We start from the raw sequence: 23611 nt of genomic DNA on the forward strand, positions 1-23611 counted from the left end.
TGGAGCAATGCACTGAAATGCCTTAATCAAGGTCATCATCCAACATAAAAATCATCGAGTCATCTTTCACTTTAAGCACTGTAAATATTTCTCTTCTTACACTGATCATCACAGCAGGAACTCTTGGTTTTGGATTTGTAGGGCTTCATCTTTCATGAAGAAAGACTTTCAGAGTGTTCCAACCAAAGAGCCTTTTTTCCCTTTTGTGTTCAGATCATTTTGTTTGACATAATGAAAGTCACTTTTAAGCAGAGAATTCATCCAGCAAAAACACCAGACCAGATTCAATAACTTTTGCCTTGCGTGTACATATCATCATGTCATACTTTTCCAGTGAGTTTACTGTCATCTATAAAACTCTCTCTTTTTCAAGCTAAAGTGAGCCGGCTCCTGAGTTCCAAACATGAGGCAGAAAATGTGTGGCACAATCCACTACTCACTTGGTTATATTTACCCCTGTGCAGAGAGTCCACACGAAGCCTACGCTCCACTGAGTGCCATTTAAGTCTTATTCTGAGAATTTTTACATGGGACTTGGTGCATAGGCCTTCAGAACAGAACATTGAATTTTACCCAATGTGATGACTTTTGAGGCTTTTGCCTCACCATGGATTGTGGTAAAACACTTTTTTGAAGGATAAATCAGTGTTATATAGTGTGTGTTGTCTTAATTTGTGTGCATGTTCAATCAGATGCTGTTTTGATGGGCGATGGACACAATTTTAAAAATACAGACGTAATTTAATGTGTGTGTTTAACAGTATTACAGTGATGCTTACTATTGAGCCCAGGTTTCTCACTTCAGAAAGGGGAGCTGTGGAACTGGGATTTTTTAAATTGAAATTGAACAGTTTACATAACTTGATCAAGGTGTCAATCATCTTACAAGGATTTCTGATGTCACAAAATTGTTGACTGTCCTTTATTGGCATAAGACTCTTTATGCTCCATGGACTCCTCTTAATCATCCATTTCACCTGTTCTTCCCTAATAGTTTAAATCATCTTCAAATGAGCAAAGAAAATTTTAAATTAAATAAAAGACTCATTGAGATTTTAAAACTTGAAAAATTCACAGTTTTTAAAGGAATTTTTCACACAACGTGTAGGAAATTGTTGCCAATGAAAACCTTCTTCCCTGCCTGTAGTTGGTCTTACAAGCTGTTTAGAACCTGTAAGGCAAAAAAACTTGCTACTGTTACTTTTTCACTGATCTGTGCACTGTTTCTTGGAATTAAAAAAAACAGTGAATGGACTGGGAAAGAGGAAAAACAAGAACGAAACAGTAAAAGTGTGGTAGAGTATAGATAGCTGAAAAGGACATATGCTACGTAAAAGTCCTGATTTAGGAAAGCACTTCAGCATGTGCTTAGCTTTAAGCATACAATTAAGTTCTATTGACGCCAATCATATTTAATAACATTTAAGTACTTGCCCGACTAGGGGCCAAATAGAGATGGGAAAGTGTACAGAAGAGAGTACGGAAATAAGGCAAAGAAAATACAGAGAAGAGAGAACACTGTTGAACCTAGCACCAACCTAGGATTTAGGCACTTAACTTTAGATTTTAGGCTCTTCAGCCAGGAACTATATTGGTTATGTATTTATATTGTACCCAGAACAATGGGTCCATGATTTGGCCTTCTAGTGCTACCACAATACAGATAAATAATAGTCACTAGATGCTGATTTGTCAAACATCATCACTCTTCATACTGCTTATGAAGTATTACAGTTTATGAAGTATTCTGTGGAATGGTTTAATCAGCCTCAGTAAAGTATCACTTGGGCTTTGAAAGACTTGGTTTATTTACTTATCTTGTCCAGCCGCGCCCTCATCCCCTATTTTTTTTCTTTTTGTACTGAATGAGACATTTAGTGCCACACAAAAAAATGACCAATAGTTTGACAAATGATTTATTCCAAGTCTGGTCTCGCTTCCACTTTTTAGAAAAGTTTTCTTATTGGTTATCAGCAGCTGAAACTACTAAAAGTCAGTGAGCAAGTAAGAGCTTTTCTGAGAAGTTGGAGTTAAATCAGACTGGGAAGTAAGCAGAGTCAAACATGAAGCCAGACAATCAGAGTCTATCATTCAGCTTTATGATAGGACAAGGAATCTCTCCCAGAGGAGATAAAATCACACCAGCCAGGTTACAAAACATGGATTTCAATGTGGTCACCAGTAGGATTTTTTAAAAGAAACTAAAAGAATGCTGTTTTCATGGTAAACAGCTAAGCAAGCACTTCTAGATTTGATAGCTGTTCTAGAAAAAAATAAGGACTTTCCTAATACTACACTTAGAGAGCAGTTATTAACTGAAAAATGCTATAGTGCATTTCATGTCTATCATCTTTCACTGATGTCCATTCCAAATGTGCTCAGTTTACAAGTCAAAAGAAACGTTTATGGACAATTCTACTGATGATGTGTGAGTCAGAAAAGAATCCTGCTTACTCTCCGATAGGCGTGCCAGCTCGTATCTAACGCAAACATCTAATAAAGTAGTCAAAATTTATTGTCAGTAAAATAAGCAGATGTGACTGAATACATATAGGGAGCAGATCCATTGTGTGAGATGATGATGAGCCAGTTCCTCGGCCCTGCTACAGCCCATTTGAACTGCTCCAGAGCCACAATGGGGCTGTAAAGTTGCTTAACCAGCCTCCTGAGGATTCCTCCAATGTGTTTAAAGCTGACATAGCAGCTCTAAGCCAGCCCCTTCTAATTTCAGGGACAGGGACATGGCTGGAGGAGCTCCTCACTCCAGCAATCTCTGGCTGCTGGTACAGCCTGTTAGGGAGACAGCCTGGCACAGTTTAGCGCAATCACAAATCACGGAGTAGACAATAGATCAGAAGATCAGTACCGCCCTGGATTTTATAAGCACGCATACATCTCTGCATTACTGTATTTTTTCTAAAACCCAGTTTCAAGGACTTCTGGTGATAAAAATGTCTTCCATTGACATATATGAATGACACCCAATATGTTAGTGTCCCTGTTGCCTGGAAATAGTTGGTACAGAAATAGTTGGCACGAAACTTTAACTAAAATTATAGAACTCTTTCAACCTTTCCACTCTCACTGTGTAAATGTGAAAATATTGTAAATCTTGTTGACAGTTATTGCCATATCTATTGGCACACAGTCAGCAGCAGTTTGAAAAGTGTTGTGCAGCATTGCTAGTGCCCATTACCTTTCTGCTTATCCTTTTTTACAATTTATATTCACCCCAGCAGGCAGCTCCTCGCAGTGCCATTAATTTGTTAGCTTATACTTTCCAATACTACCTACTTTATAATGTGCTCTTACAAACAGCCTGGTGGTTTACAGGCAACACTTTACAGTCTCAGGAGGGAGACCACAATTTAAAGGCAGCAGGTAAAAATGGAACAGGTCACTGAGGTGACATGCGGGCCTCATTCTGGTCTCTCCGAGGCTGGCTTATCACCTGTGTAATTGCATTGACTTCAGCAGAGTGACTCCTGATCTATGCCTGGTCTCTGAAGAGGGAGGATGGAGACAACATTATCTAAATGCTCCCTTTTTTGGTGATTGCAGTGTGACATTTGCTTACCCCACTTCCCAGATACAGGACAAGCTTTGCAGGGCCTCTGCTTGCCAAGGAATAATAGAACTAGATACGAGTAAAATATTTGTATGATTAAATGGGCCTACATTTGGTGATCCTGATTCTTTCCAAACAAAAGAAAATCCAAAAGAACTCAACTACTCGATAAAAGAGAGACTTAACATATGTATGTGCTTGCTCTCAGTCTCTCTTCCCCTCCTCTCCCGCCCCATATTCTTCTCTACAGTGTTGTGGCAAGTGAGCAGTGCACTAGCGAGAAAATAGCACCTAACTTGCAATCTTTACAAGGCTATAATAAAATTTGTTCACATCACCAGTATTTTCAGATAATTGTATCTATTTTTTTAATGATTGGCATCATCATGTATAAAATCTGAAATTGTTACTCAGAATTAAACTGCTGTCAATATGACACCTTTCACAAACACTCAAAGAACTTGACATTTTCTATTAACAAGTAATGAAAAACAGTAAGTTTGTACTAGAATGGATTGGAGAACATGATTGTGTGAAATAACAGCCAAAAAATGATCTGCTGGGCTACCCTATATGTATTTCGGAACCTTTAGCCCTACGCTTCAGGCATCTAGGTCAGGGTTAAATGGGCAAATAGTTTGGGTAATATACTATTGGATGTTCTATGGGATACTTGTCTGCTGTTAAACAAATTGAACATAAAAGATAAATGTTGCTGCCTTTTCATGTAAAGATCATCATGAAAAAGCATATATTTGGCAGTGTAAAATATCAATGTCAATTTTAACCACACCCACATACACCTGATTGCACTATGCTAGTCATGCCTTTTTAAGGCATATTCATTAGTAACAATTATGCATAATGTTCATAGATCTCACAGCCAAAAAGACTTAGAAAGGGTTAACAATGTCTCAGACTTAAATTAATCCAACCGTTCTGCCTAAAAGCTGCATATTTATTATTTTCTGTGCACTTGCAGTGTTTTTGAATAACAGAACAATTCCTTGATTCGCAAAGGAATCTAAATTACAATAATCATATGCATTCCTTTCCCCAAGAAAGGAAACACCTGTTATAGTTAGTTAATTGCTGACTTTTTTGTAAGCATTTGGAAGAAAAGTAACTTTTACAAATAATTTATATCTGAAAAACTTCTGAATCAAAGAGACAAGTATATTATAAAAATGGTATCAAACCAAAAGAGCTTAACAGAGAAAGCAACAGATGTTTTCATTTTGTTAATTAAGGGAAAAGTCCTTACCAAAGCACTTGATAGAATATGGTTATTCTGGGGCCTTTTTCTAGTGACACACTGATTTAATATTGCTGCAATAGTGGAGTTACTCCTGTTCTCCATGAGTGTGAGATCAGATTTAACCTCTAGAAAAACAGTGGAATGGAGCAATTTAAAAAAAAATACATTTTATTATTATTAAACATAAAGGAAACCTCCATCAGAGATTTTTTGATTAATCTTAGAGTCCTCTATTCCAGCAGTAGTCCCATTTCAAAACAAGATTTTAATGGGACTACAGCCAGAGTTGGGGGGGGGGGAGAAGTTGCAAATTCATGGATTTATCAAAAATATCTCTATTAAAGAGACTTATATATTAGCAGTTCTCAGTTCCTGAGAACTTACAAAGTTTCTCAGATCCACATTTAGGCGTGCAGTATGTGCAAAATTCTGCTTTTAGTTAACACACCGCATTATTCTTCTTTGGTATAATTCTGGTAATTTCAATGGAATTACACCAAGGGGAGTTACATCCTAGGCTGTTTACATCACACATTCCTATACAAATATCTACATTTGGTGCATTGCACAGTAAATTTTAAAGTAACAATTATTTGTCTCTTATTTTAGCACACTTAATTCTAGATTGTCACTTTACTGTTCTGTATTTCCTAAGCTGCCAACACACACCAGTGAAATGCTGTCAGAAAAAAAGACTGTGGCATGGAAGAAACAGAAAAAAGAATCTCATCAGAGCTAAAATTTAGCTTTCCCTAGGTTCCACTGAAACGTGCAAGAGCTAAATATTAGAGTGTTTCACATTCTGCAAAGTATGTTCTCAATTCAGAGCTCAGGTCTTTACATGGATAAATACTAGCAATGCTAGTGTCTCAGAAATGGAAAAAAACAGTTAGGCTATCTAATCCATCACCCTGCCAATGTAGGATTAATTGTGGAAACTGTAGGCATCACTGATTATGCATCACAAGTACAATATATTAAAATCCTTTGGAGATCCTGGACATCTATTATATTGTATATCCCCTCTTAAGTATTCATTTGGCTGTCAGTCTAGAAAATACTAGTTTACTTAGATAAGGCATAAGAGTCATGGAAGGCCTCCTTGGCATATAGCCCTCTGCACGGGGAGGAAATGACTTGGTCCATAATTACAGAAAGCTAGTGGCCACATGCCCTTGCATAGGATGCATGTAACCCTTGCATCTCCTATTGCTGGCCAGAGTCTGGAATAGCTGATTTAGAGCATAAAGAACTGTCTATTCTCCACTTTTGGGTTGGTGTGGCACATGGCCCTCCCATTCCTCTCTAATTCCCTGCACAAACCCATTTACTTCAGCTTCCTTACAGAGTAGCTGGAGTGAATTTCTGTTTGAAACCATGGAAGCTATGCATGCAAATCCCTGTACTTAGAAATAAGATAGTCCTTTATGCCATTTTAATCAATCTCTGCCATGTGTGTTACTTAATAGCTCTGTCTTCCTATAGAAAATGAGCAACTTAAGGGAAATGAAACTTTTCAAAGATACATTTTCCTTCTGGCAACCTGTGAAATACACCATAATTATCCTCTTTCAATGAATAACTCTTGAAATAAAATGCACATTCTGTGGTATAATACAAAGGAATAATACAATGGCAATCTCAACTGCCTTGTAAATAAAAGGATTTTTTATTATAATATATACTACCCAGAAACATACATACATACGTACTTTATAAATATAAATCCAAATCAGATTGTCACTAATTCTTAAGAGGCTACTACTTCTCAATAATAAGAATAATCATCACCATTTTGCAATTATCACAGATAATACTTTTCATTCTATAGCAGGGGTCGGCAACCTTTCAGAAGTGGTGTGCCGAGTCTTCATTTATTCACTGTAATTTAAGGTTTCGCGTGCCAGTAATACATTTTAACATTTTTAGAAGGTCTCTTTCTATAAGTCTATAATATATAACTAAACTATTGTATGTAAAGTAAATAAGGTTTTTAAAATGTTTAAGAAGCTTCATTTAAAATTAAATTAAAATGCAAAGCACCCTGGACTGGTGGCCAGGACCCGGGAAGTGTGAGTGCCACTGAAAATCAGCTCGAGAGCCGCCTTTGGCATAGATTGCCTACCCGTTATATAGGATTCCAACATGTGTTACTCTGGGCTCAGTTCCTGAGGTCTGTGGGGCTACTTCCATGAGTGAAACCTACTTAATATGAGTAAGGGCTGCAGAATCAGACTCTGCATAAATGCCGTGCCACATCAGTGAAAATTTGATTTCCAGGAGGAAAACTGGCACACAGCCTATTGCACAACAATAGAGAGGAAAGTGGGGAAAAGATATTTTCAGCAAGGACCCCAAGACAACCCTTTCTCTTATGAAGACGGTCATCCTATCTTTAATATCCACGTAAAGCAGACAGGATTTTGGTTTTAAGAACTCACCAGATGAAGCACATGGTATACAGTTTAGATATGTCAGCAGGATAAAGGACTGAGTCGTCAACTCCAGCTCTTGTGAAACTGCTGAAAAAAGATCAGCCTGCAAAGGTTTACACATTACAATAACGATTTCATTTGAACACTGAGATCTTTTCTGACTTGTCACCTTCAAGTATGTCCATGATTAAGCATTCTAATGAAGCGTGAAAACAGTGATAAAGCTGGAAGGGACAGCTCTTAAAGGGAAAGTTCTAATTTTTAAATAAAATCTCAGCATTCTAAATAAAATTGTTATTCTGAAGAAAATACTAAAAACTGAGTTTTGTTACTCTATCCAGTCTCTTTCAGTAAATTCTCCCAAGACCCGTCAAGGAAAAAAACAGGAGAGACTCAACTGGTATCCGGGCCTAACCTTAATGCAATATTGTACAAGGAATTAACAAACTTTCAAGTTACATCATTAGATGATAATGATGTGGATGTTTTCATTACTGTGCTTTTTGTTTGAGCCAGGCCTTTCAAGCTTTTGGAGTCCATGCAATGATGTAACATATTATATCAATGTGTGCGTATGTGAGAATTAACTGCACAGAAATAAGTTCCACAGGAGGTGTACAACACCGTGAATATCATATACTAGAGTTGTTGTTTTTTTAAATACTCAGGGTCCTCAGCACTGAATTTCCAAACAATTAATGATTTGACCACTCTACATTCAGTCAATGAAGCTAATCCACCATCAGTATGCATAGCTCTTCTATGAATTGAGACACTCCATCTGCCATAATCCTTTTTTCAATATTTTTTTACATTAAGGAATAATATGTAATTTTTTTCTTGCTTCAACATTTAATCGATTTAGTCACTGAATTTAAATGATTGGAAATTTTTCTGCTTACTGGAAATTGGATGCCAAGTGTATCATTTACAGTTCTGAAATAGACACTTGAGTTATATTTAGCCAATTTAAAACAAGTTCCTCTAAATTAACCCAAATAACCCAGAAAACTGACTAATAATATTGGTGAAATAGACAACAGTGTGTGTGTCCATTTCTATCAATCCATATAATAAGTGTGTGTTCTAAAGTACCTAGATAGGAGAGCCAAGTCATATATTCAATTATGGTACTTTATGAAGATGTTTGTTGCATGCTAAAGCGATCTTCATGTCATTTTGTAGCTGAAAAAATATAAATAAATGTAACAAGTGGAAGAAAGCAGAACTTGATAGTAATGAATATAAACTGAAACTAGGAATTGTAGAAAACTGATAAAGGAATCAAGGGACACAGAGTGAAATCTATGGCCAGCAGAATTAAGGACAATAAGAAGGATTTTTTTAAAGTACATTAGGAACAAAAAGAATCCTAACAATAGTATTGGTCCATTACTAGATGGAAATGGTAGCATTATCAATTATAATGCAGAAAAGGAAGAAGTGTTCAATAAATATTTCTATTCTGTATTTTGGGAAAAACAGATGCTGTCATCAGATTATAGAATACCAGTCTTCTATTCCACTAGAATCTCAGGAGGATGTTAAACAGCAGCTGTTATAACTACACATTTTAAATAAACAGATCTCGATAACTTACATTCAAGAGTTTTAAGAGAGCTGGCTGAGGAGCTTGCTGGACCATGAATGCTGATTTTCAGTAGTCTTGGAACACTAAGGAAGTTCCAGAAGACTAGAAGAAAGCCAATGTGCCAATATTTTAAAAGGATAAACAAGATGACTTGAGCAATTATCAGACTGTCAATGTCCTTCAATCCCCATCAAGATGATACAGGACTGATACAGGACTTGATTCATAGAAAATTAAGGGAGGATAATATAATTAATGTCAATCAACATGGATTTATGGAAAGTAGATCCTGTCACACTAACTTGATATCTTTTTTTGGATGAGATTACAAGTTTGGGTGATAAAAGTAATAGCGCTGATGTTATATAATTAGACTTCCATAAGGCATTTGACCTGGAACCACATTATGTTTTGATTAAATTAGAAAGATATAAAATTAACACAGTACATATTAAATGGATAAAAAGCTGGCTAATGGATAGGTCTCAACATATAATTGTAAATGGAGGCTCATCACTGCACATATGTTTCTAGTGGGGTCCTGCAGGGATTGGTTCTTGGCCCTATGTCATTTCACATTTTTATTAAAGACTTAGAAGAAAACATAACAGCCCCTGGCACCTTCACCCTTACAGATGCAGACCACCATGTTACATGGCTGCTGTTGAATTCCCCTGTGGCCTTGTCACTTTCCCTTGCTTCAGCATCTTCCCATTTTTGTGACTGTATGTCTTGGCACATGTTGCTCCATTTCTATGGCTTCTATGGCTTCTGCTTTTCCATCCAGAAACTCATAATAGAGAAAGTACATCAACACAAATTTTCACCCAGAGTTATTGAATCATAGGCCATGAGCATGCTTTATATCTAAATGCTGAATTAAGCCATGAACATGCATTGTCTTAAATTTAAGAAGCCTCTGGCTAGTAGCTCACTACAGGTTTGCTGTCAAGCTGTTCAGTTTGATTTCCCTTTTCTTAACATTTTGTTAAACATCAGTATGCCTGTTGCTGTGCAAGGTACACAGGAAGAAATGGTCCTATCCTGAAGAGTTTACAATTTAAGACCTTAATCCTGCAAAGGTTTATGCTTATAAACTTTGCTCACATGAGCATTCCCATTGAAGTCAATTGGACTCCTCATGTGAGTAAAGTTATATGTGTATGTGTGTGTTTGAAGGATTGGGCCCCAAGGGTGTGATTCAGTGAGATGCTTAACATAATCCAGCACCAAATTAGGCTCCCAATAAACTTGGGACTGGGCTCCAAATAAGATTCAGCAAACAAAACATAAGTATTTTTCCTCACCAAAAGAAAGCTTTGGCAGTGCAATTCTTATAATAATATATTTCCTTCCGTTACAAATACTAAAGAAAACAGGGAAAGGTTTGAGAACTTGATTTAACATTTCTGGCAGGAAGAGAATTTAATATATAATCATTGTTGTTATATCACCTAACAGAATTGGTGTATCATGGAAATATAGTTCATATCATCATCTATGTTTTGAGCGAGTGTCATTTGCTAAAAAGCAGGTAGCTCAGTTGTTTACAGTTATATGTCTAAGCTCATATTTTAGTCTACAGGCCATAGGTTCACCTTTTCTAAAACATTGATTCTTGGCTTTTATTAATATTTGTGTATATTCATAAAGAAAAATCTTGGCCAAATAATGTTAAAGGATTTTGTTTAAGGTTCAGAAAGAAAGATGGTCCACAGTTACAGCTAAAATGCTGTCCTTGGAATAATCAGTAATGTGTAGACATTTCACAGATCTGTTAATGCCAGGGGATCCGATATAGTAAAATATTGCATATGAAAATTTTGCAAAAGCAAAATGCTCACAAAATCTTCTAGCTGTTCTAGACTGCCAACTAAATCTGTATTTAGGTCTTTATAATAAATGGATTTTGCATAAGAGAAACTATAATAATTCTTTCTTAACTCAATCAAGTATTAATAAGCATGTGCATTTCTGCTCTAGAAACTTTTCTTGAAATAGGTCATCTTATTTATGCACAATTTATTTCAGTTTGACGATGGCTACGTCTTTTCTTGGTCTCTCCCCAAAGATTTGATCCACCGTGCATGCTTGGAATGTTCAGAATGGCAATTCCTTCCAAAGAAATATTGATTAAGTCTAGCTGAATTCCATCACACATAGTTACAAAGCTAGTTACAAGTAGAAAATATTTGTGCCAAATGTCACACTCTGACATCCATGCACAACTCCCATAGAAATCAGTGGGAGTTGCACTCATGCACCCAAGTGAAAAAGTTGGCTTTTCAAATTGTTAAATTTCAATTTATATTTCATAGATTTTACTAATGGGATTATTTTGCAAATAAATTGGAGAAAGTCCAGAGGAGGTCAAAAAAGATGATAAAAGGTTCAGAAAATGTAACTTTTGAGGAAAAGTTTAAAAAAACTGGGCATGTTTAGTCCTGAAGCAAGAAGACTCTGGGGGACCAGTCTTCAGTTATGTGAAAAGATGTTATAAAGAGAATGCTGATCAATTGTTCTCCATGTTCATTGAAGATAAGGCAAGAAGTAATCAGCTTAATCTTCAGCAAGAGAGATTTAGGTTAAATATTAGGAAAAACTTTCTAACTCTAAGGATAATTAAGCACTGAAATAAGCTTTCAAGGGAGGTTGTGGAATCCCCAACATGGGAGGTTTTTAAGAACAGGTTAGACAAGCACTGGTCAAGGATGGTCAAAATATACTTGGTCCTGCCTCAGCACAAGGGGCTAGACTACATGACCTCTCGAGGTTCCTTCCAGGCCTATGTTTTGTCCTGCCAGACGAAAAAGGTTGGGGACCACTGCCTTACTCCCTTATGCTGGCTAGCTCCATCACAAGTAGCAACGCAAGAGAGGAAGCAGGCTCCATATAACAAATACATCCCTCCACCCCAGGGGCAGGAGGGACCAGGAGTAGGTAGAGCTTTGGCTCCTCCCCCTTCATTACAAGCAGTGGTGGTGCTGCATGCATCAGGCCACATATTCTGCACCAGGCATAAACTTAGTGCAGTTTAGTCCCACAATCTCTCTCCTGGCCTGCTTCAGGGTCAGCAAAGCAACATGATGCCTCTTATTTAGGGCAGATTGCACAGTCACAATCCACTCTTAAGTGTTGACAGTGTTAATCATTCCAGGATTCAGGCTGTGCGTGCCAAGCTTCAGCCCAATGGTCAAGTTATAAAATCACAAAAGCAGGGATTTCTAATGAAACACAGATTGATCCACAGTTTTAGTGACACAGTTGCATTGCTATTATTTGATAATACTAAAAATGATCTTTAATACTGCTCAAAAGTCCTAATTAGGAGAATTAGATTTTCAGAAAAATCAGATATGTATCCTTATAAAAGCCTTATGTTAGCTAATAGTCTCCTATAAAGTGTGGCTGTTTAGTTAGGTCTTGTGATTAGATGCTGTTTGGATATAAAACCAGCTGAAAGGATATTTATTCAGACTAAGTAAATAAATGAACAGAGATTAACATGCAGGTGTGTATTTATCTTGGTTCTCAAACCACCAGTCCAAACTTCAGCAGAAGTCTTTAACATTTTGTGAAATGTTTGCTCCAAACTAAAAAATACACAAGCTTTTAAGTAGCTAAAATGTATTTAAGGGATAAAAAAGACACTAATCTAAGACAAGATGTGACTCAAGGACATACTATTCTGAAGCTAGCAAAGGAATCATATTGTCTGAGAACAGACAGGAAGTCAGCTGTTTTGATAGCTGATTGATTTAAACTTTTCACCTTACCTAACCGAAGCTCTTTATAAATTCCAACTGTAAAGTCAAAGTACTTCTTCACACACTTCAAAAAAACTGTTGTTTAAAAGAAGCTCTTTGAAACTTGAAAATACATTTCTTCACCTAACAAATTTTGTTTTTTTCCTATCTGGTACCACTAGGGTTTATCCACTAACTATTTACTTTAGACTTAAATGTTTAAGTTAATACAAGGCTTGGGAAATAAGTTAATACAAGGACTTGATTGATATTGGAAGCAGAGTCACATTGTTTACCCACAGAACAGATACAACACAGCCAGTGACATTCCAAACTTCTTCACACTATCCAGCAACATTCCTGAACACTGACATGGAGGGACCACCTTTAAAGGTAACTAGGGTCCTTCATTCAGTCCTTGAGATCTCTGCTGAGACTGCCAGCAAGGATGTAAACAAAGTGTAATAATTATTACTGTAACATGGAGACAAGTCCACCAGTCACTAGACGGAAACTGCTATCCCGTTCGATACAGATCTTCAAACAGCTGAGAGGTTACAACCATTTTCATCCATAGCAATTTAAAAGGCATGTGAATCGCTGCCCTAGATGCGAAGGGCTCTGTATCCCTTTGTTTGTTAGGCTATGCCTACATTACAGTTGGACCTTACAGTGGCACAGTTGTACTGCTACAGCTGTAAAGTCTTCTGTGCAGACTCTTTTTGCAGGCAAGGGAGAGCTCTTCTGCCACCACAATTACACCACCCCAAAATGGTGTTAGCTTTGTTGGTAGGTGAGCCTCTCCTGCTGGCACAGCAGGAGAGGCTCACCTGCTGGCACAGCACTGTCCAAGCCAGCACTTTTGTTGGTGAAACTTATGTTGGTCGGTGGACAATGCACAATTTTGATCTTTTTTCTCTTGGTGTTCAAGAACCAAGGGATTGTAGTATTGACAGTAGCAGCAGAAACTCTGTAGTTGGTAGGAAGGTGTGGTAGTGCCATGAACCTGTCCCACCTCCACGTGGACTATCGGAGCAGGGCTAAAATGAGGATGGGAGTGAAGGGAATGTGCTGCACCCTGCTAATGGGCATAGCAGATGCCATTGTTGTGGCCAGTCCCCAAGCAATCCCAGAGTCCTTGTGCCTTCTTCAAAGACAATGCCTCAGTAAACTGCTGTCAATACACATTGTCTTCTCTTCCCAGTCAGACAGTGGTTTAAAGCTACAATATATCCCATACTAGTGTCATGAACAAACAATAACTTAAAAAAAAGTTTAATGCCAGAGTACCAGATCTGGAAAAAAAACCCAGACATTTAGAATCTTTAGAGAAGCAGCAAACGTAAAAGGATTCAAATAAAATCAGAATGTAAAAATCCTGAGTTTTATCAAGCATACCGAGAAATATGCCTTTTGAATGTTTTAACCCATTGAGGTAAGTGATCTCTCTCTTTGAAAGTGAAAAATACACAGAGAGCAAAAGAAGTCTGTAGATGATAACTGTAGGCCAATGGTCTCATACTGTGATCTGTAGAACGCTTCCATGTGATCCGTATCAAATAAGATTTTGAGACCAAAATGTTGAAGTATTGTGTGGGGAGGTGGGTTCATGAGAAGTTCTCTTTTAGAAAGTGGTCCACAAAATGTAAAACTTGGACAAAAATTGATTTAAACTTCTTAACTTATGATATTTAATGTTGTGTTACAATGAATGCCTTCCAGCTCCCTCCAAGTAAAATGGACACTTATTTACTATAACGATTGTCTGAAATAACTCTTAATAATAACATCTTAGGACTGAATCCTGATCTTCTCTGTAAAAATGAGTAATGACTAAATGGAAGGGAAAGCTGACAGGCAAACTGCAGTGTATAGAATCAGGGAGTGCAGAGGGGATCCAGGTATCGTATGCTACAGTGTGGTAGCAGATCCTCATTATTACCATGATGAGACAAGCTCCATGGCCATGGAGGACAAATTCTGTCAGAAAAAGGGCATATTTGTCCCTGAAAACAAACTGTATGTAGAGTGCCATTCATGAGTAGCTTTTATCTGGCTTCTGTAGCACTAAGCACTTTTTCTACAGAATAGAACAGCAGTGCTCCGTGTTGTTGTTTAGTCTGGTTCACATGTGACGTCCTATCTAGGTAAGGTAGGTTTGCACAAAGACCGCAATTATTATTGTAGATGTGTTTATGCCAGTGCACTGCTGCAGCATTTTTTTTTTGGTGTGTTTTGTTTTTTTAAGCCACTCTTAGTTTCGATAAAGAGGCATATAGCAGTATAGTTTAATAAATTATTTGACTGTCTAGAACCAGCTATTCATTTTAATCTGAAGATTACCTTGACATGCAACCTTCAGTTCCTTGGCATCTGTGACAGTGGTTCTTTTATCCAACCTCTTCTTTTCAGTTCGACGATGGCTACATCTTTTTTTGGTCTCTCCCCAAAGATTTGATCCACCGTGCATGCTTGGAATGTTCAGAATGGCAATTCCTTCCAGAGAAATATTGATTAAGTCTAGCTGAATTCCATCACACTAATTAGCAAAGGAAACAAAGAAATAAAGAGAGAAAGCAGTAAGACAGAAAGAGAAAATCAGAATGTTCTACCTACCAGTTGTTTTTTTTCCTTCGTCATTCCTCCTACTGTCAAATACATATTCCTGTTTAATACTAATATATATATATATATATATATATATATATATATATATATATATATATATATATATATAATCTCTGGAAAGGAACTATGAGCTGGGAAGAAGGGTACTAGGTCTTGGTTCAGGAGGCAGAATGTGGATATGATTACTATTCATCCCCAGGTTGCTTACTTAAACATGGAACTATTTGGCAGTGAAAAGTTGTTATCTGATGGTTACGCATTGACTGATGTGAAATGTGTTCATGATCTCACTACAGCTCTTACTGGACAAATATCCATACCGCAAAAACTACCTTCACAATAATTGGATCTCCTGTCTGTCCCAGAGAAACACTTTTTCTGTTTTAGGGTTTTATACTGCTGCCCAACACTACAGTATCTGAGCACTTTCCATGTAAGATCAGTAGCAATAGTGCAAGTCCCTACGTAGACTTCATGGAGTTTCTGACACCTCCACTGCTGTTAATCAAAACCCTTTTCTGAACATTAATTTACTTTTAAAGTTTAAATTAACCTTCTAGAGCCGTGTTTCTGAAACTGAGGTCCATGAGGGTACTCCAGAGTCTGCGGGCCCAGCTGATCAACTCCTCCCTCTCCCTCGCTGACCTCCTTCCCCTCCCTCCCAGAGCCTCCTGCATGCCAGGGAACAGCTGTTCAGCAGCATGCAGGAGGCCCTGGGAGGGAAGGGGAGTAGTGGGGACAGAGTGGAAAGAGGCAGGGAAAAGGAGGGACAGGGGTGGAGTGGGGGTGGGAAGAGGTGGGGCCTTGGGAAAAGGAGTGGGGTGGGGCAGGGGCCTGGGGCTGAATGGGAGGAGGTTTGGGGGAGTCCTCAATTTTTTTAAAATCAAAATGAGGGTCGTTGAGTTGCTAAAGTTTGAGAACCGCTATTCTAGAGGACTTTAATTTATCACCACATCTGACAGACTAATAGCACACACCCGCTTAATACTATATAGCAGTCAAATCATTGGGAATGAGCCCATGTTGGAGACAAACCAAAGACCTTCTTGGCCAGAAGCAAAGCGCTATCAGTAGAGCCATAAGGAAACTTCTATTCTGCTTTAAAAATCAGTTTCTCCAATAATATAATAGCTTTCCTTGAAAGTGATATAAGGAGTCCCACTTTGGTTTCTTTGCTATCTCTTTAGGAAAGTTAGTGTTCATGACAGATGCTAGATTGAAAGTCTAAGGCCTGGTCTATACTGGGGGGTGGGGGAGGGGATGTCGATGTAAGATACGCAACTTCAGCTACGGGAATACTGTAGCTGAAGTCGACGTATCTTATTTCGACTTATCTCCCGTCCTCACGGTGTGGGATCAATGGCCGCGGCTCCCCTGTCGACTCCGCTACTGCCGCTTGCTCTGGTGGAATTCCGGAGCCAAAGGGAGCATGTTCGGGGATTGATATATCGCATCTAGACGAGATACGATATATCAATCCCTGATAAATCGATCCCTACCCGCTGATACGACGGGTTGTCTGGACGTACCCTTAAACAGCAAACTCCCCTGTTTATCCAGAGAACAAGAAACCTATTTAGAACAGGAGTTACTACACACTGCCCTGTTTACACCTCCTAAAGATGAGGTAGATTGAGGAGTGTGAAGATAATTTAGTTTCTGTGCTCATTCAGTCCTTGGCCTCTCAGCTGATACTTCCAATACACATACCAGGTAGTGGTGGTTTTCCAGTACAGACACCTATTCCCTTAGGAACCATGTCGAGACCATTATGCCATTCCACCTACAGCATGGAACTGAACAGCAACCGGATGGAAAACAAATAACTTTTGGTTACTACAACCTGGATTATATTTGCACCCATTACAGGGGCAAAGACTTCATATCCATTTATAAATTCATTGAGTCCCTCAAAGTCTCCAGGATCCACATTCCCATATTGGCTGAAGTTATTTGCACACTAGCCTCATGCCTCACAAGACAACTAAGATTTGTAGGCATCCTGGCATAACCACATGCTTTATTATATATTGCAGTATATATGGATATGTTAGATCCTGGTCCTGCAATTTACAATATGCTAGTGGATGCCTGCACTTTCATCAAGCACTTTCAGCGGGGTTCTGCATAGTTACAGGAACCCACTTGTACATTTTAAAATGCAGGATTATGGCCTGAATTTGGAATGTCAATATATAATTATCAGGAAGAAATGTAGAAAAACAAATGCTTCAGTGAGAGTTCATTGACATCTGGTAGCTCACTGCTCTACAGGCCACTGTCATTTTCTTTCTCTGCTTAACATTAAGTCTTTATTAAGGCTTTTACCAAGAAAAAGAGCCTGCTACATATAATTATGATCATCCCTGCCCCAATTGTTCACTTATTCTGTAACTCACCCAAAGCACAAAACCAAACCATACTTAGCGTATACTCCTCTGTCTCTTTCAAATGCTTTTAGCAATATTACAAATCTAGAGAAGAGACAAGAGCGATCACAATAGTAAGGCTTCCTTTTTATATTGTCTCTCCAAAAATTAAAACATTTAAAGCCATGTATAATATTCAGTGAGGGAAGATGGTAACATTCAGTGACATCTTGAAATGACTTGGCAGTTGTGGTAACAAGTATAAGAGAACGGGCACATTTTTATTGACTTTCAAAAAAAGGTGATGAGTGTCTTCAATGTCATTTTGGAAGAAAACTCATGTTTTTTCTATATTTTATATGTATTAAAGATAAAGATGATTTATTTTACTAAAAAATTCAGTTCATGTGTATACTTACTTACTGCTATACATTCTAGATAAACAGATATTAATTTCATAATTAAAAGTAATCTTGTGTAAATACCCTGCAGGCCTCAATGAATCAAACACATACTGTGTGTCAGGCCTCCCACTGTCTTCAAGTGGAATGCACTGGCTGGATAATTAGATAGTACATATTTTTTAACCTTATTTGCATGCATATTATATCTTTTGCACACTGACAAGCAGCAGTAACAACAAAAGTCAGATTACCACAGGGAATTCCCACAAAGAAGTCTTCATTCCTTATAATTTGCAGCCTAAATTAAAATAATTTGATCTTTGACAAGGATGAAATGTCAAGCAGAAGGGGGTCCTCTACAAGCCACGGCCTGTGGCTTCTGAAATCTGCCTAATTTATGTCAGTCACTTCTTAATACATATTTAAGTATTACACGAAAAAGATGATAAATATGCAATCTGACACCTTTGGTATTTCCCTGCTGTTAATTTATAAAGGTCTGGCGTCCCCCAAACTGACTGGAATTATTTAAATAAAAGAAGAATTGTAAAATAAGAGGGTGCCGGGGCCTCACTTCCATTTTCACTCAATATTGAACACAGCAGGTAGTACACTAAGACAATTATTTGACCAGGCCTCAGAATCCCACTGTGATGAGTTACTTTCAGAATTAGTAAAGGAGGATTTCTTTTGTTCATACACAGAGAAGGAGTTTGCCCCATAGGTAGCTTTTTGTTGCCCTAATACATTCATATGCTAAAATAACAAATCACATATGTATTCTGTTCCTATTTTTTTCTGTTTCATGTAATGTAAAGGTGTTGTTAATATAACAGCATGCTTTTTAGGTGTATATCATGTCTATATCAACTAGAAAATAGTAGTTTTGTTCTGGTTCCTTTTGGGTTCATTCTTGGATGCAGTCCACTTTTTTGTGTTAGCTTTTCTATTACATTCATTAGCCTGGAACATTTTAGATCTGTCTTAGAGTGAAGCTATCAAGTGTGATTTAGTTTACTGAAAAGAACTGAGATGAAGGCTATAGAATCTGAATAAGTGCAATACTGTGCCACACCATCCTGTCACTTAATCTTGCTCATATATATAAAAAGGTATTTATGGAGTAGAAGCTGATAAATCTTTACAGAGTGTCCTGGGCTAAGTCTAATTTTGGTAATAACTCAAATTACAAAGGAAGGAAAACTAATTTTACAGATTGCCATTTTCCTCCATAAAATTGTTTTCCTTCTCATTTAGAAGACTTGTCTTTTGGGCCCCTGATTCAGAAAAGTATTCCTATTCAGGATAGCGGTTGAACATGTGCTGTTTTCCTGAACTACTGCCTTTTCCTGTAACCTTTACGTGCATTTTCATGGACGAATTTGAGGTTTAAAATGTACTGTTCATCTTGTACAGAAAATAAAGTACAGAACTTAAGAAATCCGAGTGCATATTAGAAAGGCCAGGCTTAATTAAGTTAGAAACCAAATATAAGGATGAACAAATACAGTATTTGCCCATAGAATGCCTGATTACAGTCTCCCAGTTCAGAGATACAGATTCTTAATCTTCATGGGCTTTGTTTACGCAACATTTGGCTTTGTAGCAAATGCACTCTGTGTGTTTTATTCACAAAGTGAAATGTGGTATTATTTATCAAGGTCTCATTTGCAGTGATATCCTCGGGCAAAGGGCAGCATGTAACAAACCATATGAAAACACATTGTAACACAAATGCTTATAACATAAAAACAAAAGAGAATAAAATACAAATACACTGTTAGGTATTATTAGTGTAAGAGTAACCTATTTTTTAAGATAATAGCTGTGCATAATTTATTCCCACTACCCATTACATAAATATTAAGGAGTCCATTTCCATTTGATTTGCTCAGGTACCTTTCTTTAGCATTAATGATATTACCCATCATGCAGTGAGTGAATAAAAACAAGCATACATAATATTATGAAATTCTAATGTCTTGAATTTAATAATAATAATTTAAAGACTCTGTTTTACCACCATTCTGAGACTGGATGGAAGTTCATTTAACTTTGAGTATGCAGGATGTAAAAATATATGGTCACCTATGTAGCTTCTGTGTTTAAGATCAACTCTTACTAGGCACAGAGCTCATGTAATGGCTGGCTGGAAAGTTGTTCATTGGAGGGAAAACCTGCTCCTGTGCTTTATAATCTGCTAAATTATATCTGAGACTTATATACCAAGACCCACATTTAAAAATCAAACCTGCTAGTCAGTTCCCCAAATATTTAGGAAAATGTTTCTCAAGTTAATTGTATTTAGAACTGAATATGAAGCACTTTCTTAAAAATCAAAATTAGGTATAAAAATCTGCTTCAAGAGCAAGATATAAATACTCTTAATTTCAGGAGAAATGGCAATTTGGCAGTGTCTTCCAATTTATTTTTCTGAAACAAAAAATACTTTCACAAGCAAAAAATCTGCTTTTCAACCTAACAACAAACTAAGCAAGTCCCAGGCCTCATAAGCCTCAGAACTTCAGTCTTAATAATCTTTGGTGGTGTCCTGTAGACGTTTGCTACAGTGACGGAAGGGTCTTTTCCATCACTGTAATAAATTTACCAAGAGGTGGTAACTAGGTCAACAGAAATATTATTCTGTCAACCTAGTGGTGTCTATATCAGGGCATAAGTCAGCTTAACTATGTGTCTCAGCGGTGTGAACTTTTCATTCCCAGGAGTGCCATAGCTAGGTTGACCGAAGTTTTAGGTATAGATCAGGTCCTTGTATTCCAAGTTATTCAAAGCCCATTCAATTCAAGTCAGTGGGAGTATTTCAATTCACTTCAGCAGGCCCATTTTGGGCCCACTCATCCTACCATCAGTGGCAAAATATCCCATTGACTTCGCAAAAAGTGAGTCTGGGCCCTTTGCCATTATTATCACTAAAGAAAAGGGGCTCAATCTTCTTGAGGGATGTTTGCATTATTATAACTTACATCCTCAGGTTTATATTTCTAATTATATATTTTTTCACTTTACTTTTGTAATGTGACTACCAGCCCCCATCAGTCATTTACACCATAGACTATTGAAACTCTCTGATCTAACATTTTTAATGCCTATTCTGTCCACATCTATCAAGGGTGCCTTTTCCGATAACCTTGGATGTATAATGGTAAGATGGCCCCTTGTGCAAAGAGAAAAAGTAGTTAATGAAGGGGAATGATTCCAAAAAAAATGTATTCTTTAACCTTTATTCAGGAAAGCAAGCACAATTTTAGTGAATTGAGTTTTAAAGGTTATAAAAACTTGAGACCTAGAAATAATAAGATTTTTCATTTTAATCCTGAAGCAGTTCTCCCTCCCTCCAACAATCTTTCATTTTTCTATCTGACCCAGCGATAGTAACTTCCCTATTGATTTCTAATGTTATAGTTCCCCTCTTGCCCTCTTCTACTGTATTAAGACTTCACTAATCATCAAACTGAACTTTGTTCTACATCACAAATAGACATGACAAAAATAATATTTTGGGTCTGAGGTCAAAAGCTTGTGCATTCCTCTGTCTTATTGGATCTGGGCACTCTGCACTGCCCCCTCCCCCTTGCATTTCAGTCAAACCAAAAACATTTTATAGTGTAACATGCACTAATTAGTTCCTTACTTCTATTTCTACAGATTCGTGCAGCTTCTTGCAGGTGGCTGAGAAAGTTTCAGAAGTGCCAAATTCAAAATACCAAAATTTGTTCTTCATTCTGAAACAGGAAAAAAAGAAGAAGATTATGCAATCTGAGTATCTGAACAAAAAAGCGATCATCCTGTCTCCCATCATAAGTAATGGCAAAGGCTTGGGAACGTGTGCCATCCCATTTGAAATAGATGAGCTCATAATTTTCAAAGCTTAAATGTTGGTGTCAAGTTGTATGATATCCCCTAAAGGGATACAGGAATGAGTGGAACTGACAGGTGCAAATGTACCTTTGACTTTTCTTTTTCAGTGACAATCAGAATATTTTTTGTCACTTAACCAGTGCCATGCCTCAGAAAATTTACTGATTCTTATTTCATGTCTTACATCCTGGTGGTTTAGAGTTCAAATCCCTATTCCACAGAGTTCTAGCATATGGAAGTAGGGGAGATCCTCATGATGAAGCAGAGGTAAGACAAGAATTAAATCTGTCCCAAGCCACTTGACTGATTCTAGTTCATTATCACAAATAAGATGTTCAAAGAAAATCAAAATTCCCACCCTAATATCTCTTCAGATATTTTGCTGTTGGACAGCTGACAAAAGTAAAATGGGGCATGGAATTTGCATTTTGAAGTTAATTAGTGGATTCTAGTGTAAAATAAAAGCAGATGAAAATCTATATTGAAAATATACAGGATAGCATGAAACCTGTGGAGACATTACACCTGTGTAGCCTCCCAAATGTATAATGAAGCGTGCACTTCTATTTTACTAGAATTACTGTACACTGTTAAATACAATCAGTACATCAGTAATACCACTTCATATAATTAAAAGCAGTTTTGTGTAACCAGAGTGAAACTTTAATTATTATTCTGTGACAAAAAGAGAAACTATCCTTCTAAAAAAAAATACCAAGTTAAACTTCATTATTCACATTTAAAAATCAGACATTAATATAGTGCATTCAGTGGTGGCCATCATTCTTTAGTAAAAACACAGTACACTGCACTACGAACTAGAATGTGGCTAATCTTGCATCAATGCACAAGTGGGAAGATGCATATAGATAGATCAAGTTATAAAATCTGCTATAGTGTAGCTCTCACCCTATCAGATCGGTAGCTCCAGTTAGAAACCTAAGGCAATTTTATGGCTTGTAAAGTGACAGCCAGTTAAAGGCAATGTGGAGGGACACTGCATTAGTTGCCACTCCCAGAAACCTGCTGATAAAAAGTTAGATAGAATCCTGCCTGGTGTACCAGGGGAGCGACACAAGAGTGGTCACTACTAGAGTCTGGAATAGGGTATAGCGAGCTACTCCAAAATACCAAACTATAAAGAGAGCGAGCTGACATATTGTTGTAAAACAATGTCACCTTTTTCAAAAAGGGCTTTTACACGGATGATTTGAAAGTCTTGGAAAACAATTTTCAGCACTGAACTCTACATTAAACGTCAGTCTGCTCTGTCCGTGAGAACAGAGACATGCTTCACAAAGCAACTCTAACAAGCAGTATGAAACTATTTCAGGTGACAGTATTTTCAGAAATAGCTATGTGGTTAGATTTTCAAAACAGCCCCTATTTTGGTACCCTTCTTTGTAAGCACAAATGATAGATAATAATATCCTCAAAATAATATGTCTCTTATATAGCATTTTTCATCACTAGCTCTCAAGCACTTCACAATCTTTAATGTATTTCTCCTCACAACACCCCTGTGAGGTAGGGATGCCTAATTACCATGGTGCCTGCAAATCAGAGAATTATTTTTTACACCCATGTCCTTAACTGGTTTCTGTTGGTCTAGCTCCATGAATAGAGCTAGAACAAAACTGACATCAGCAGAAGATATGGTGCCTACATTTTATCATCCAGTGCTTTGATACCATAGAGATAGCAGCCTTATCTCAGATAAATATGGGGAAAAA

The 23611-nt window shown here is 37.4% G+C and overlaps 1 protein-coding gene across 2 annotated transcripts in view; it reads right to left on the reverse strand.

Annotated features, from left to right (window-relative positions):
* The window catches only part of DGKB (diacylglycerol kinase beta), a 474599-nt gene that overhangs the window by 87166 nt on the left and 363822 nt on the right, over positions 1-23611 (reverse strand). For both annotated transcript variants that reach the window (XM_039523585.1, XM_039523584.1), the window contains 2 exons: positions 21652-21742; positions 14942-15137 (listed from right to left, as the gene is read on the reverse strand). In XM_039523585.1, coding sequence (XP_039379519.1) covers positions 14942-15137; positions 21652-21742 — 287 coding nt within the window. The remainder of the gene's footprint in view (positions 1-14941; positions 15138-21651; positions 21743-23611) is intronic.

This window comes from Mauremys reevesii, linkage group 2 (assembly GCF_016161935.1).
Source record: "Mauremys reevesii isolate NIE-2019 linkage group 2, ASM1616193v1, whole genome shotgun sequence".
Classification (NCBI taxonomy): Eukaryota; Metazoa; Chordata; order Testudines; family Geoemydidae; genus Mauremys; species Mauremys reevesii.